At 43.0% G+C, this 14,914-nt stretch overlaps 1 protein-coding gene and 1 pseudogene across 3 annotated transcripts in view; one reads left to right on the forward strand and one right to left on the reverse strand.

Annotated features, from left to right (window-relative positions):
* RNF157 (ring finger protein 157) overlaps positions 1-14,914 on the forward strand; it is an 80,105-nt gene that overhangs the window by 39,381 nt on the left and 25,810 nt on the right. For all 3 annotated transcript variants that reach the window (XM_018063757.1, XM_018063758.1, XM_018063756.1), the window contains exon 3: positions 13,274-13,362. In XM_018063757.1, coding sequence (XP_017919246.1) covers positions 13,274-13,362 — 89 coding nt within the window. The remainder of the gene's footprint in view (positions 1-13,273; positions 13,363-14,914) is intronic.
* On the reverse strand, positions 1,119-2,495 carry LOC102186798 (annotated as a pseudogene).

Raw genomic sequence — 14,914 nt, forward strand, 5'->3', positions numbered from 1 at the left:
GAGAGCCATCCAGTCACTGTGGTAAGAACTTTTATGCCTCCACGCAGAGAATGCGTGCTGTTCCCAGGAGGTTCAGTTCCAATAGACTACGTGGGAGATTTGCAGTCATTCTCCCAAGTAAAGGTGAGATGTGTCCTGAATTGTATTTACTCCAAGTGTTTAGGGATTCATGGATAAGAAATACTAATCTAACTGCTAATTTGTACATTCTTTTTTCCAAAAATTCAAAATGGGATTACAGGTAGAATTTTTTTTTTAGAAAATAATATTGTCACAAATAATCATCCCTAATGATCAGTTCAGTTCAGTCGCTCAGTCGTGTCCGACTCTTTGCGACCCCATGATTCGCAGCACGCCAGGCCTCCCTGTCCATCACCAACTCCCGGAGTTCACCCAAACTCATGTGCATCGAGTTGGTGATGCCATCCAGCCATCTCATCCTCTGTGGTCCCCTTTTCCTCCCGCCCCCAATCCCTCCAGCATCGGGGTCTTTTCCAGTGAGTCAACTCTTCGCATGAGTTGGCCAAAGTATTGGAGTTTCAGCCTCAGCATCAGTCCTTTCAATGAACACCCAGGACTGATCTTCTTTAAGATGGACTGGTTGGATCTCCTTGCAGTCCAAGGGACTCGCAAGAGTCTTCTCCAGCACCACAGTGATAACCTGTATTTTCATAGCGTGGTATGATTTTTAGAACATTTTCTATTTGCTCTTAATTCAGTATTCTGGCCTGGAGAATTCCATGGACTGTATAGTCCATGGGGTCGCAAATAGTCAGGCAACAACACTGAGCGACTTTCATTATCTTCTTACTACTTACCCCATCTGATAGACAAGGGCTGTAAATCCCAAATTACAGATAAGGAAACTGATGCCATAGATGTTAAATTACTTACCCGAGAATAGAAGCAAGAACTTGGATCTTCCCTCCTGGTGTCTTTTTTTTTTTTTAATATATATAATTTTATTACAAAATTAAACAAAAACAAAAGCACAACATTCTCGTTCTAGAAAACCCGAAAGTTGCTATTGATGCTAATTTCTATGAGTTTGCTGTGCTACCATATACAAGTCAAGAAATTAAAGAAACCATTAAGCATGTAGAAACATTTAACATCAGAAGCTTGAAACTCTGCCTGTATGTAGTAGCCCCTCAAAAAGCCACAACTTGCATTTTTTAAAAAGTATTTTCTCTACAAAGAATCTTATCAACTATACAAAAATCTGTATAGTTTTTATACTGAAGCTAATACTGAGCTGCACTTGAATTCACGTTCTTAGCAAAACAATTGCCTGAGCACACACGCACGTTCCACACACATCATTACAAGATAGCCATTTATTCCTCACCTTCGTCCTCCTCCTCCTCATCTTCATCTTCTTCCTCCTCATCTTCTGGCTCCTTCTTCTTGGAGCCTGTCGGCCTGCCAGGGCCCTTTTTTCCCCCGCTTCAGTCTTCCTGTGGCACGGTATGCAGTAATATCCTTTTTGTATTTCTCCTTTAGCTTAGCTGCTTTCTGTTCATACGGCTGTTTATCTTTGGCTGACTGCTCAGACCACATTTCACTCAATTTGTTTTTGCAGTGTCCCCAATGGATAAGCTAGGGTGTTCACTTTTGATCTTTGGGCGATGTTTGGAGCAAAACAGGAAGAAGGCAGATGGAGGCCTTTTCGGAGTGTTGGGATCTTTTTTCTTTCCCTTCTTGTCACCTTTAGGAGGAACATAATTTTTCATCTACCTGTCGCAGCGAGCTTTGTCACTTTTTGCCATGTCTCCGAACTTGGACTTTTCCTTGGCCGACATGGTCTTCTGTCTCTCGGAACATTTCTTGGAAAACTCTGCAAAATTGACTGAGGAGTCGGGGTGCTTCTTCTTGTGCTCCTTGAGGCAGGTCTGCACGAAGAAGGCATATGAAGACATCTTGCCCCGCGGCTTGTTGGGGTCGCCCTTCCCCATGCTGCTGCTGCTGCGGTGGAGGCGGCGTGTCCACCTGGTGAAAGATTTTCCTCCGAGTTCCACTCAGCGGCCGCATGTGACCGCTACGCTGCTGCCCCAGCTCCGTTGTGAACTGGTTCCCCTCCTGGTGTCTTATCAAATTGTTTCACTTGTATTCTTTCATTTCATGCTTGCACACAGCTCATTGGCAGGACTAGAGGATCCTAGCTCCTATTTGAACTTAAAAAATATTGTCCCATAAAGCCTATATTAAAAGGCACGTGGCAAGAATTTCCCTGGCAATCTAATGGTTAAGATTCCGCACTTTCAATGCAGGAGACGTGGGTTTGATCCTTGGTTGGGAAACTAAGATTCCACATGCCACATGGTGCAGGCAAAACCAAAAACCAAAAAAGCACATGGCAAGGAATTCCCTCATTGCCTGGTGGTCAGGACTTGGTGCTTTTATTGCTCTGCCCTGGGTTCAATCCCTGCTTCAGGAACTGAGATCCTTCAAGCCAAGTGGTGCTGCCAAAAAGAAAAAGAAAAGAAAAAAAAAAAGTGGTGGGAGCGGGGTTCAGGATGGGGAACACATGTACACCCATGGCTGATTCATGTGAATGTATGGCAAAAACCACCACAATATTGTAAAGTAATTAGCCTCCAATTTAAAAAAAAAAGAACGTATATATGGGTTAAACTGAATCACTTTGCTATACAGCAGATTGGCACAACGTCGTAAATCAACTATGCTTCAATTAAGAGTAAATAAAATAAAAAACACACGGCAGCCTGTTTCTTAGGTATTTTGTGAGTATTAATTGTGCCAACCTGCTGTTTAGGGCAAATATTCAAAATCCAGGTGGTCCCCATGGGCACACACTGTGCTTCTCTGAAGACTTTATTCATATCTTCATTCTACAGATACCCATTTTAATCATTTATGTGTGCTGGTCTAATCACCCTGGGTGATACGAAAATGTCTCTAGCGTAGACTTTGCCCTCCAGTTTATCATCTCGCAGGAAGCTCAGACACATATACACAAAAGGGGAAGTGATAAATGAAGTGAAGACTGAGCTTCCAGAAGTTCTGAGAAACTTTACTTTGTGACATAAGTTTTGCTGACTTGGAAAGTGGTGCTAAACGCATGAACTTTTGGTTTGTTGTTTAAGGCTGTGTCTCTCAACAAACCAGGGCACAGAGAACTGCTGCGGTTTTCAACAGTGAAACTAAAGCTTCTGTGTTGCAGGAATTTCCTCGAAATTTCTTTGAAACATACTGAAACTCAGTACACACTCTTACCTCTTATTTCCTGTTGTCAGGGTCCACCCCAGCTTACGGGAAACTATAGGTATCTGTGTTGCATTTCAAAGAAAAATTTGGTTAATTTTTTTCAGCTTTTAAAGAGATGCAAAATGACCTTATATTGTAAGAAAAGTGGTTTTTTTTTTTTTTTTTTACAGAAGTCTATAGAAAAGACTTCTGGGTCAAATAATGTGGTTATATGTAGATAGCATCCCTGAATGGCACACTTATTTCACTCAACTAAAATAGTAGCTCTGATTATTACAGAAATGAATCAGACGTGTGCTTTATCTTTAGAAGACAGCTCTGACAAAGCGGACTTTGCGGTAAAGGTTGCTATAATTATAGAATAGAATGTAGTCCCATAGTTTCCATTTATTAAAAATGTAAATGCTTTTAATACCAAAGGTGCATGTCCTCTGCTAACCCAGACTGTTAAATGGTTTCTTAAAGAATGAGAGGGAGATGACTTCCCTGTCGGTCCAGTGGTTAAGACTCTGAGCTTCTACCGCAGGGAGCAGGGGCTTCCTCCCCTGGTGAGGAACTGAGATCCCACAGCCATGTGGTACAGCCAAAAAAAAAGTTAGCCCAGGCACTTAATAGAAGTGATGGTAGTAATAAGTACCAGTGGGTGCCATTTACAGTCAACACAGTTATTTCGCCGTTAACAGTCCAGCTGTTTTCTCCCAGCCCCAAAGCACCCTCTAAGGTGAGCAGGGGTAATGTTGGGGAAGTCTTCTCCCAGGTTTCTCCACTTCCAGGCTCTGCCAAGAGGGGATGCTAACGAGTCTGCAGGCCCGGAGGAGGAGGAAGCGTGGTACCCAGAGGTGCCAGCTTCTGGGAGCCTCTAAGATCTGATAGCCCCGACCTCGCCCCCCGGTCCCCTCAGCACTGGGGACGGTGGCGGCCTCCCCGAGGTGACTGTGTCAGCTCAGTGTCCCTTTTTTGTGTTTGGGTTCTCCAGTGCCCGTTTAACCAGTTCCTTCTATTAAATTCTCTGTTAAAATGCTTGGTGTGGTTTGTTTTCCTGGCTGGACCTTGATTAATATTACCTTTACTCTCTCAAATTGTAAGGCAGCTGTTATCAGGCATATTTTACTGGTGAGCACGTGGAGACTTAGGGTACAGCGGTTTGTGTAGAATTGTGCAGCCGCTAGTACAAGAGCCCAGACAGGCCCACCTTCTATTGTAAGATCCTCTGCTTTCCATTCCTTCCCATCCTTTCTCTTGCTTAACTTCCTCCCTTCCTTTTTTTTTTTTAAATAATTTTATACCAAAAGGAAAAGGACTTCTCTGGCAGTCCAGTGGTTAAGACTTTGCACTTCCACTGTAGAAGATATAGGTTCAGTCCCTGGTTGGGGGACTAAGATCCCACATGCCCCTCTGCACAGCCCAAATAATAATAATAATAATAATAATTTTATCCTTAACAGAAGAACTGCAAAGGTAGTAGGAAATTCTGGTATACCCTTCACCCCACTTTTTCTGATGTTAATGTCTTCTACAACCATGAAGCATTTATCCAAACTAAAAATTAGCATACGAACATTACTGTTTTTCAAAGCTACAGATTTTATTAGGGCTACACCAGTGTTTCCATTAATGTCTTTTTTTTAAGTTCCAGATTACCTTTGGTTGTTATGTCTCCTTTATCTCGTCCAATCTTTACAGTTTCTGTTTTTCCTTGTTTTTCACAACTGTGACAATTTTGAGATGTATAGTTAGATATTTTGTAGATCTCCCATCAGTTTGGGTTTTCTGAGGTTTTCTTGTGATTAGATTAGAATTATGGTTTTGGAGGAAGAACACCACAGAGGTAAGTGCCCTTCTTATTACATCAAATCAGAGGCACATAATAGTTCATGTGCCTCCCAGTGATGGCAACCTTGATCACTTAGTCAAGGTGGGTGTCTGTCTGGCTTACCCACTATAAATCTTTCCTTTTCCATAATTTATTTGTTTAGAAGCTAGTTACTAAATCCTCTTGCTGAACTTTTGACTTCCCACTTAATCCTCGGGCTCTGCTTTCTTGGAAGATTATTAACTAGTGCTTAAAGAATCTTTGTATTAATTGACTAGGCTGAGAATTATAAACCTAGGAGCCAGACTAACCATGCTAAGATTTATGGCTGGGTATTGCTTCTTGGAAAATTATTAGCTGTTGCACCATTTTTGCCTTGCACTATGTTTAAACACGGAACTTGGCTATTTTTAGTCTCAGAAAGCTTATGGTTAATGCTAGGACACCCTCTTTTACTTGATGAACTGGAATCACCTCTGACAAGCCCAGAAAGATGATCAGAAGCCCAGGGTCTTAATAGCATGCAGGAAATCAGTAAAAAGCATAAGAGACAGAGAGAAGTGGTTGCTGAGAAAATGGGAAGGAAAATTGGAAGGGCTGAAGAATGCGGTTCAACGAGTGGAAATTTACAAGGATGAATGAGAGGTGACAGGTAACAGATGGAGAGACACAGAGATCTCAGATAGGAGGTCAAAGAAAGGTTAAGGATGGAACACAGGATGAGAGAGAATCCTGTGATGTGAATCAGCCTTGAGGCTGGACTCTGGACTTGATATATTATAAGTTATATAATGTGTATATATAAATAATATAAATTATATAATATATATAAATTATATATATATTATAAATATTTGTCCTGAGATTTACCATCTAGGATATAAGATTTATACTTCTAGCTCTACATTTCATTATGGACAGACTTTAAGTGACCTTAGGCCTCAATATCAGAGAAGGCAATGGCACCCCACTCCAGTACTCTTGCCTGGAAAAGCCCATGGACGGAGGAGCCTGGTGGGCTGCAGTCCATGGGGTTGCTAAGAGTCGGACACGACTGAGAGACTTCACTTTCACTTTTCACTTTCATGTATTGGAGAAGGAAATGGCAACCCACTCCAGTATTCTTGCCTGGAGAATCCCAGGGACGGTGAAGCCTGGTGGGCTGCCGTCTATGGGGTCACACAGAGTCGGACACGACTAAAGCGACCTAGCAGCAGCAGCAGCAGCAGCAGCAGGCTTCAATATAATATATCTAATATATAAACCAGAGAAAGTAGTTCAGTTGATTTACATAGCCTTGGCTAATCACTGTTATTAAGGAGTGACTGAAGAATAATCAGAGCTCTCAAAACTTCTAGAGGCTTAGCAAGACAAAATGAAGCAGATGGTGCCTTGTTAAATTAGCTACAAATTACAGATCTTAATATTAACAATTTAGAAATGGAAACTATCAGACATATGCTATAGGCTTTTATTTTATGCTGTTTTGTTCTAATTATATGGGATTTCCATATCTCATGAGTGACTAAACAAAATAAAATCTCGTTAGAGTTTTTGAGTCACTAATGGCCTTCTTCCTAAGCCTGAGGCTGTATCTGCAAATATGTAGCTTAGCCAAGATAACAGACCTCACCTGGGCTTAGAATTCTGTATTTGATTGACTTGGTGGTGATTTAGTCACTAAGTCGTATCTGACTCTTGCGACCCTATGGACTGTAGTCGTCAGGCTCCTCTGTCCATGGGATTCTCCAGGCAAGAATACTGGAGTGGGTTGCCATTTCCTTCTCCAGAGGATCTTCCCAATCCAGGGATCGAACCCGGACTCCTGCATTGCAAGCAGAATCTTTACCGACTAAGCTACCAGGGAATTGGCTAGGAAATCTGTATAAACTTAACTGTTTCTATATTTCATACTGTTATTCTTTTACTGGAGCCGAGATTCCTTTTTTTTTTCCAAGATTTTTAAAAATGTGGACCATTCTTTTTAAAGTCTTTTGAATTGGTTGCAGTATTGCTTCTGTTTCATGTTTTGGTTTTTTAGCCACGAGGCATGTGGGATAGCTTCCTGACAAGGGATCAAACCCCCACCTCCTGCATTGGAAGGCCAAGTCTTAACCGCTGGACCACCAGGGAAGTCCCTGAAAAGCTGGGATTTCTAACACAGCAGACTTCAGATGTGATCAGGCGCATTCAGGGTGGTATGGCCGTACACAATAGCCGACCTCAGAGCATATTTCCCTTCTAGCAATTTGAGAGATGGAGACTTGAAACTTGTAACTGATCTTGAATCTTACATAGGTAGTTTACAGTCAGTATACTTCAGGAGGGGCACAGGTGGGCAGCTTGGAGTTTTTCAACTTGAACATCAACTTAGTTTTTAGTTTAGGTTTTTAAATATTTATTTACTTGTCTGTACCAGGTCTTGGTTGCAGCACACAGGATCTACTATCTTCATTGCAGCAAGTGGGATGTAGTTCCCTGACCAGGTATTGAACCCAGGCCCCTGCATTGGGAGTGCGGAGTCTTAGCCACTGGACCACCAGGGAAGTCCCAGTTTTTAGTTTTTGAAATATAGACTGGGGAAGACTTTAGTCCACTTGGCCTCCTTAATAATTGGCCTGTTGAAAATGCCTCTGTGTTTAAAAAAAAAAAAAAAAAGACTGGAAAACTAACACTTGGTGGCATTAGAACATTCATATTAAAAAATAAAAAACATTTATATGCTTCTTTGGGAAAAAAATATGTTGTATATTTTAAAATGCCTATTTTGGCTGATGCTGGTGCTTATCCTTCTGGGCACATTCTTTACATACAGGATTAGACATCTTGAAATCTCTTACTTAAAAGTGAATTCTTGTTTGTGGGCTAGGTTACCAGTCTCCTGACTAGATGAAATCTGAAAGTCAGGCATCTATAATAGAATGCTCTGACGATTAGTCATTATTTACCAACTTAACTGGAGGGAAAAGATAACGGTGTCTGCTTTACTAAAAGCCCCTTTTTTCCCTTTTAATGCTCCTTAAAATTAGCTGGTGTCAGGCAGAACCCTCTGTATCTAGAAGTCAGGAACCGGAAGTCAAGTAGGTTTCACTTGTGATCAAAACCACGCATTTGATGTCAGAGTGTACAGAACCCATTGCCTGGTCTGAGTATTCCTGAGCAATGTGACCCAAATCATAATAGAGGGAGAAAATGGGTCTGTGATGGTTGTTAATGGAGACCTGGGCGATTTTGTGATGGGTGCTTTTCTCTGCAGTGAATCTTTCATCACCTGTTAAGAGAGAACTGGGTTATTGGGCATACCCATAGTAGGGCTTAAGTATTTTGGAAAGGTCAACCTTAGAGGCAGTATCATGTAGCCAGGACATTGGTCCTGTGTGCCCCTGGCCAGGGGGCCTGGCGGAAGAGTTAACAGATTATAAATAGACTGCCATCTTGGATGGATTCCTTTGGTAACCAGACCTGAACACAGAGCATCTTTGAGTAAAGCTCATCTTGTGACCCCCTCTCGGTGTCTCCCTCACATCTTCAATTTGAGTGGAAAGGATGTCTTTTCACATCTTGTCAGCTTTGTGGTTACCAGTCTTTCTACACAAGTGATTGATTCCCCACGAGGATTGGATGGAAAGTTAATGTAAAGGGGTTTTACTGCTGTAAATATAGCTCATTGACGTTCTGGTGGACAGCAGGCACAATACAGCCTGTCCCAGGGCTGCAGCTGGTTAAATAGGGAAATTTGTATTCATTTCACAGCTTTCAACCAGAGTAAACTGTTCTCCCCAACACGGATCTTAAGAAAATGTTCTGAAATATCACCAGTCTAAAAATATCCACTGGTAAAGTTTTGGACACACTGTGTAACTGAGAAGAGGGGAAGTAGAGAAGGCTGAGAAAATAACCAAACATCAAATAAAAAGGAACTGAAATTTAAATAGAAAAGCCCTAAAATCTATAAAAGCAAGCACTTATGTAAAAGAGTGCTGTAAATGAGCTATTCATATGATCCCAGATGTTGATTTCCATATTGACTATTATTTGATTCTCTGACACAAGTGTTACGTGTCTGCTATGTATACAATTAGTACTTTTCTATTTTCATCATAGTTTGTCCAAAAATAATCTCCTTTCTCTTCAGAAGCAGATTTTTGGCGTTCGGGGCTTTTTGCTTCGTAAGTGAAAAACTGCGTTAGCTTGTATTCCTTTGTTTTTCTTCTGTGTCCCTCTCCCTTCTTTCCTATTAAGTTTCCTTTCAGGGAATGTGTATTGTGGGATCGTTCGTAAGAGTGAAAACTGGAGATAGAGCAGGTGTTCCATCAATAAAAGATTAGTGAATACATGCTGGGCTGAGATAGACTTCTCTAGAAAGGAACCAGGGCTCCTTGGAGACATGATAGGTTCGAGGAAGGGGACAGAAAAACAGAAGGTGAACCTGGAGTATCTTTCTGTGCCAGAAAGTAAGCAAGTGCTTCAACAAGTGATTGGAGGTGGGAGGTGGGGGACGCCCCTGGTGGTCCTGTGGTTAAGAATCCGCTTGCCAATGGAGGGCATTCAGGTCTGGGAACTAAGATCCCGCATGCCACAGGGCAACTAAGCCTGTGCACCAAAACTCCTAGGCGCTGCAACGAAGACCCAGGGCAGCCAAAAATAATAGGCAGTTTTTTAAAAGTGGTGGGGACAAGTCTAAAGGACCCAGGAGCCACTGAATGATCTCCTGCAGGCCATATCCAGGCTTCTCTGTGGGTATGTGGTCAGGCCCGAAGTTAATGGCAAATGTTAGCAAATTGTATACCTTTGAAAATCTGTTTTATTGAAATTAATTATTCATTTTTATGACTGGATTATAGTCCCTTTTACAGACTACTGGGAATCGCCCAATAATTTACAACTGAAGTAAGACGTTCTGTAATCTCGTATGCACTGGGACCATATTTTTTTACAACAAAAATGTGCAAAAGTAGGGGGTAGTTTAACAAAATATTTGAAATTAGGATGGCTAGAAAATCTAGGGTACATGGCTGATACACACATACACATATGTGTGTGTATAAATATATACATATGTGTTGTTGTTGTTCAGTTGCTTAGTCGTGTCTGACTCTCTGTGACCCCATGAACTGCAGCACACCAGGCTTCCGTGTCCTTCACTATCTCCCTGAGGTTGCTCAAACTCATGTCTGTTGAGTCGATGATGCCATCCAACCATCTCATCCCCTGTCACCCCCTTCTCCTCCTGCCCTGTCTTTCCCAGCATCAGGGTCTTTTCCAAACAGTCAGCTCTTGGCATCAGGTGGCCACAGTATTGGAGCCTCAGCTTCAGCATCAGTCCTTCCAGTGAATATTCAGGGATGAACATGTACACACACGTTCATATCCGAATCAGATCTCTGTAAACTGGCAATTCCACATTCGGTCACCAGGTGGCGCCTGGCTGGTGTAAGAAAAATGTACAAGGAAACTGATGAACACCAGAATAAAAGGCCAAGGAGGAACTTGCTTTGTGTTCACACAAAGCCTTCATCAGCAACCCCTGGGGACTCACTGAAAGAGTTCCTCTGGCTGAGTGCTATACCACCTTCTCCGTGAAGCCGTTCCATATTACCTCAGCCAGAAACAGTCACTTCCTTATAGCTGCCCTTGTTTGGCTTTTCTCTGCTTAACGTTCTGGTTATTTGTGTAGCAATATCATCTTCCTTAGAATGCTGCTTCCTGAAAGAGCAGGACGTTGTCTTTTCCACTTGAAGTGTCTCTTTGCACCCAGCACTGAGGGTTGCGGATAAGACTCTCATTGGGTTAATGAAAGGCTGCTAAGGCAGAAGCTTTGGTAGGTAGGAGCCTACAAACCGGGTTAGTTTCTCCTAAAGAGATTTTCAGTGGTTTTCTTTTGTGGTGGGGGAGAGAGAGAAAGAGCTAAAATGTAAGCATGGATTTATTGAAAGGCTGTATGCGTGTGTGTTTAGTTACTCACTCATGTCCAACTCCTTGCGACCCCATGGACTGTAGTCTGCCAGGCTCCTCTGTCTTCAAGCAAGAATGTTGGAATGGATAGCCATTCCCTTCTCTAGGGAACCTTCCCGACTCAGGGATTGAACCTGAGTCTCCTGCATCGGCAAGCTGGTTCTTTACCACCGAGCTACCAGGGAAGCCCACCATGAAGGATAGTTTGTCTATATAAACAGTTGATCCCGGGATGCCTTTCCTTGAGCGCTGAATAATTTGCGTTCCATTGCCAGTTATCATCAAATGTAACATTCTAAGTGGGAGATGAGGAACACTAGCTTTCCCCCCCCACCCTTTCCTTTTGTTTTTCCTCTTTGTGGGGAGGATGTGGAAAAGGGGCAAAGAGTGAAGGGAGAACCTCTAATTTTTTTTTTTAACTCAGGTAGGAGTTACGGGCAACTCTCAAGTACCCGTGCAAATAAATATGATTAACTTCACTACTCCAGAAAAAAATTTTAATCCCAAAGTCATTTATTTTGGCTTTAGAATAGACAGGCATTTGTGTCGGGATTTCCTGCCTAATTACTTTTTGCTTAAGCTTATTTAAGAATTGTTTTAAATTCCTTTAGTGTGACAGCCCAGCAAAATGGTCAGGGGTGGGGTGGAGAAATGGGCCACAGATGGGGTCTGAACCAGGATTTCAGCTTTCCTATATAAAAGCCTCCTGATACGCTGTATGCAGGAGAGCAACGTTGAAATTAGCTTTCTGGAGAACTATTTGGCAACATAGTTTTAAGAGTCTTAAAAATATGCTTACTCTTTGATCCAGTAATTCCACTTCTAGGAATTTGTCCTAAGGAAATAATCAAGCAGGCACGCAGAAATGTAGGGACAAGGCATTCACCGTAACATTAAAAAAAAAGTAAAACCCTAACTGGAAACATTGAATAATGTGGAATTGATTAAAGTAAGCCCGTCTTCATTGTGGCACGTTGGATCTTTAGTTGCGGCATGTGGGATCTAGTTCCGTGACCAGGGATTGAACCTGGAACCCTGGCATTGGGAGCATGGAGTCTTAGCCAGTCGACCACCAGAAAGTGTTAGTTGCTCAGTCATGTCCAACTCTTTGCAACCCCATGGACTGGGGCCCTCCAGGCTTCTCTGTCCATGGGATTCTTCAGGCAAGAATACTGCAGTGGGTAGCCATTCCCTTCTCCAGGGGATCTTCCCGACCCAGGGATCAAACCTGGGTCTCCTGGATTGTAGGCAGATTCTTTACCATCTGAGCCACCAGGGAGGCCCAGGCCACCAGGGAAGTCCCTCAATGTATTCTCTTAAGGGTCATATTCACACACATGAAGTATCAGCAATCACACTGAATACACAAAATCAGATGTATAATACCATAGATTCAATTATATTTCCCAAGTAAAAGAGTTACAGTCAGCAAAAATCCATGAAAGCAGAGTTTCGTGTAGATGTTCTGTCTTCTGAAAGCAGCAGAAGGGAGCAGACTCTTCAGAGCTAGGAGGACCACGTTTTTGCACAGCTTCAAACACTAGTAGGTTTTCGGGGAACTGTATGTAAAAAATGTTTACTGCCCAAGTGACATTATAAGAATACCAGGAGCATTGTAGATCACCCTGATTCATCTTCTCCAAGCAATTCCCAATTAAATGTTCTACTGTGTCCCCCTTTCTTATTTCCTCATTGTCATCCCCTCACAACTCCAAACCCAGATGTCTAAACGGGGAGAGAGTGAAAGTGTAAGGTAAACGATGGACAATCGAAAACCTTTGATGACCCCAGAAGAGCTCTTGGCTCATGGGTTTTTTTGTTTGTTTGTTTTCTAAAAACCCTCTGCTTTATATGATCAGCTGCGGAGGAAATTTATTTTTCACTGTTTGCGGGCCTTCACTGTACACACATTGGGGTTCTCTTGTGTTTGCAGTTCCTAAATTCTTCAGACACCATGCGGCTTTGCCGGAGGAAAATCCTTGCAGGTCCGGCTCCCCGTGGTGTAAGGTCAGGCGGAAAAGCCTTTGGTGATTAACTCGGCCACCGTGTGTCGCACGGTATTTGGAACTGCAGTGGGAGCTTTTATTAGTTGTCCACATTTTGAATGCTGACTCACATAAGCTTCATCTAATGGGAAAGGCAGATAAATGTAGCATTTTGGACGCCGGAACGCTGCCACCCTGCCCTCCTAGCAGCTGTGACCTTGAGCAGTCTCACTTACTATGGTGATCGGTCTTTCTAAACACACTCTCTTCTCCCACTTTGTCTCTGACACAGTTCCCTTACGCAGCCCCTCCTCCCCAAGAACCAGTGAAGACTTTGAGAAGCCTGATCAACATCCGAAAGGACACACTAAGACTCGTCAAGTAAGTCCAGGTTCCCAGCTGGGGCCAGGTTCCAGGCGCCCTTCTTCAGGCTGGGGCAGCCGACTCCCCAGGGGACCCACAGAACTGTTTCCGCCAGACCCAGAGCCCGGCCTCCAGACCGTGGGCTGCGTGCATGAGATGTTTCTGCACCTGGATTGTTCAGAACTTTCTGAGACAGTCAGTGTTGGTGAGGAACCTTCTCTTTTCTGAAAGCCATCGTGGTTATCCCAACCTGATGAACTGTCCAAAACAAAGAATTGTTGGGGGAGAAAGTGAATTTTGCAGATACCTGGACAAACCTATGTGAAAATGGGATATTTGAACTTGGCACAGGAAGTCCTTATTTTCCTGCTTATATTTACTTTTGGATTTATTCTTAATCTCATGTGCCTTTCCTCTGGCACCCTGGGTTTGCTGTTTAATCACCATTGTCAGTATTAGTTATCATCAGCATCTGCCTTCTTTGTGCTGTCTCTGAGATAGTGTGTGTGTGTGTGTGTGTGTGTGTGTGTGTGTGTGTGTGTGTGTGTGTGGCTGCACTGTGTGGCTTGTGGGATCTTAGTTCCCCAACTAGGGATTGAACTTACACCCCCTGCAGTGGAAGCTCAGAATCTTAAATGCTGTACCACCAGGGAAGCCCCGGAGATAGTATGATTTTTAAACCGATGCTGCCCTCCGGATAGCAAGTCTGTCTACCAAGAGTTTGGGTTCGAATTAGTGATTAATACATAGAGAACTAAGCAGCGGGGGGGAGGAAAAAAAAAAGAGCACAAACTCTAATAAAAGCTTATGCCGGAAAAGGAAAATGATTAGAGATTACTCTGTGGCTGAGCTGTGAGTAATGTTGATAGACTCACATTTGTATAGAGGAAGATGTTCTGAGCTAACAAAATCATGGTGTATTACATGGGGGAGGGAGCACCCCTGTGTGGAGCAGAGGGAAGGAAGGGAAAGAACGTCTTGGGACTTCCCTGGTGGCTCAGTGTTAAGAATCTGCCTGCCAGCGCAGGGGACACAGGTTCAGTCCCTGGTCCAGAAAGATCCCGCCTGCCACAGGGCAACTAAGCCTGTGCGTCACAAATACCGAGTCCACGCTCTAGAGCCTGGGCTCTGCAACAGAAGTCACCACACCTGGAAAAACCCGCACGCAGCACCGACATCAACAAATAATAATTTTTTAAAAACTTTAAAAAAGGAAAGCCTTGTTCCCATAGTAGAAGGTCAATAGACAACGCCTAAAGCTGAAAAAGTAGCCTGAGCCTGTTATTGCAAAACATGCAGGTAAATGCCAAAAACAGTCAGCTGCAGAGGGAAAGGCGGTTTTCTCTGAAGAAGCGGAAAATGGGCAGAAAGAGACCCGCTGCGTTTTTGTCACGAGCCTTGTGGAAACTATTTAAACAATGGCATGAGTAGCTTTGATTAAAGTAAAAGCTATTTTTTAAAAGTCTGGCAAACGCATAAGGCGTTTAACGGTGGCCCCACAAAGTATCAGAAATTGCCTAAATTCCCCCCATAGGACTAACAGGTGCTCTGCCGTCATTCATAATGAGGG

Source organism: Capra hircus, chromosome 19, assembly GCF_001704415.2.
Source record: "Capra hircus breed San Clemente chromosome 19, ASM170441v1, whole genome shotgun sequence".
In the NCBI taxonomy this organism is placed as follows: domain Eukaryota; kingdom Metazoa; phylum Chordata; class Mammalia; order Artiodactyla; family Bovidae; genus Capra; species Capra hircus.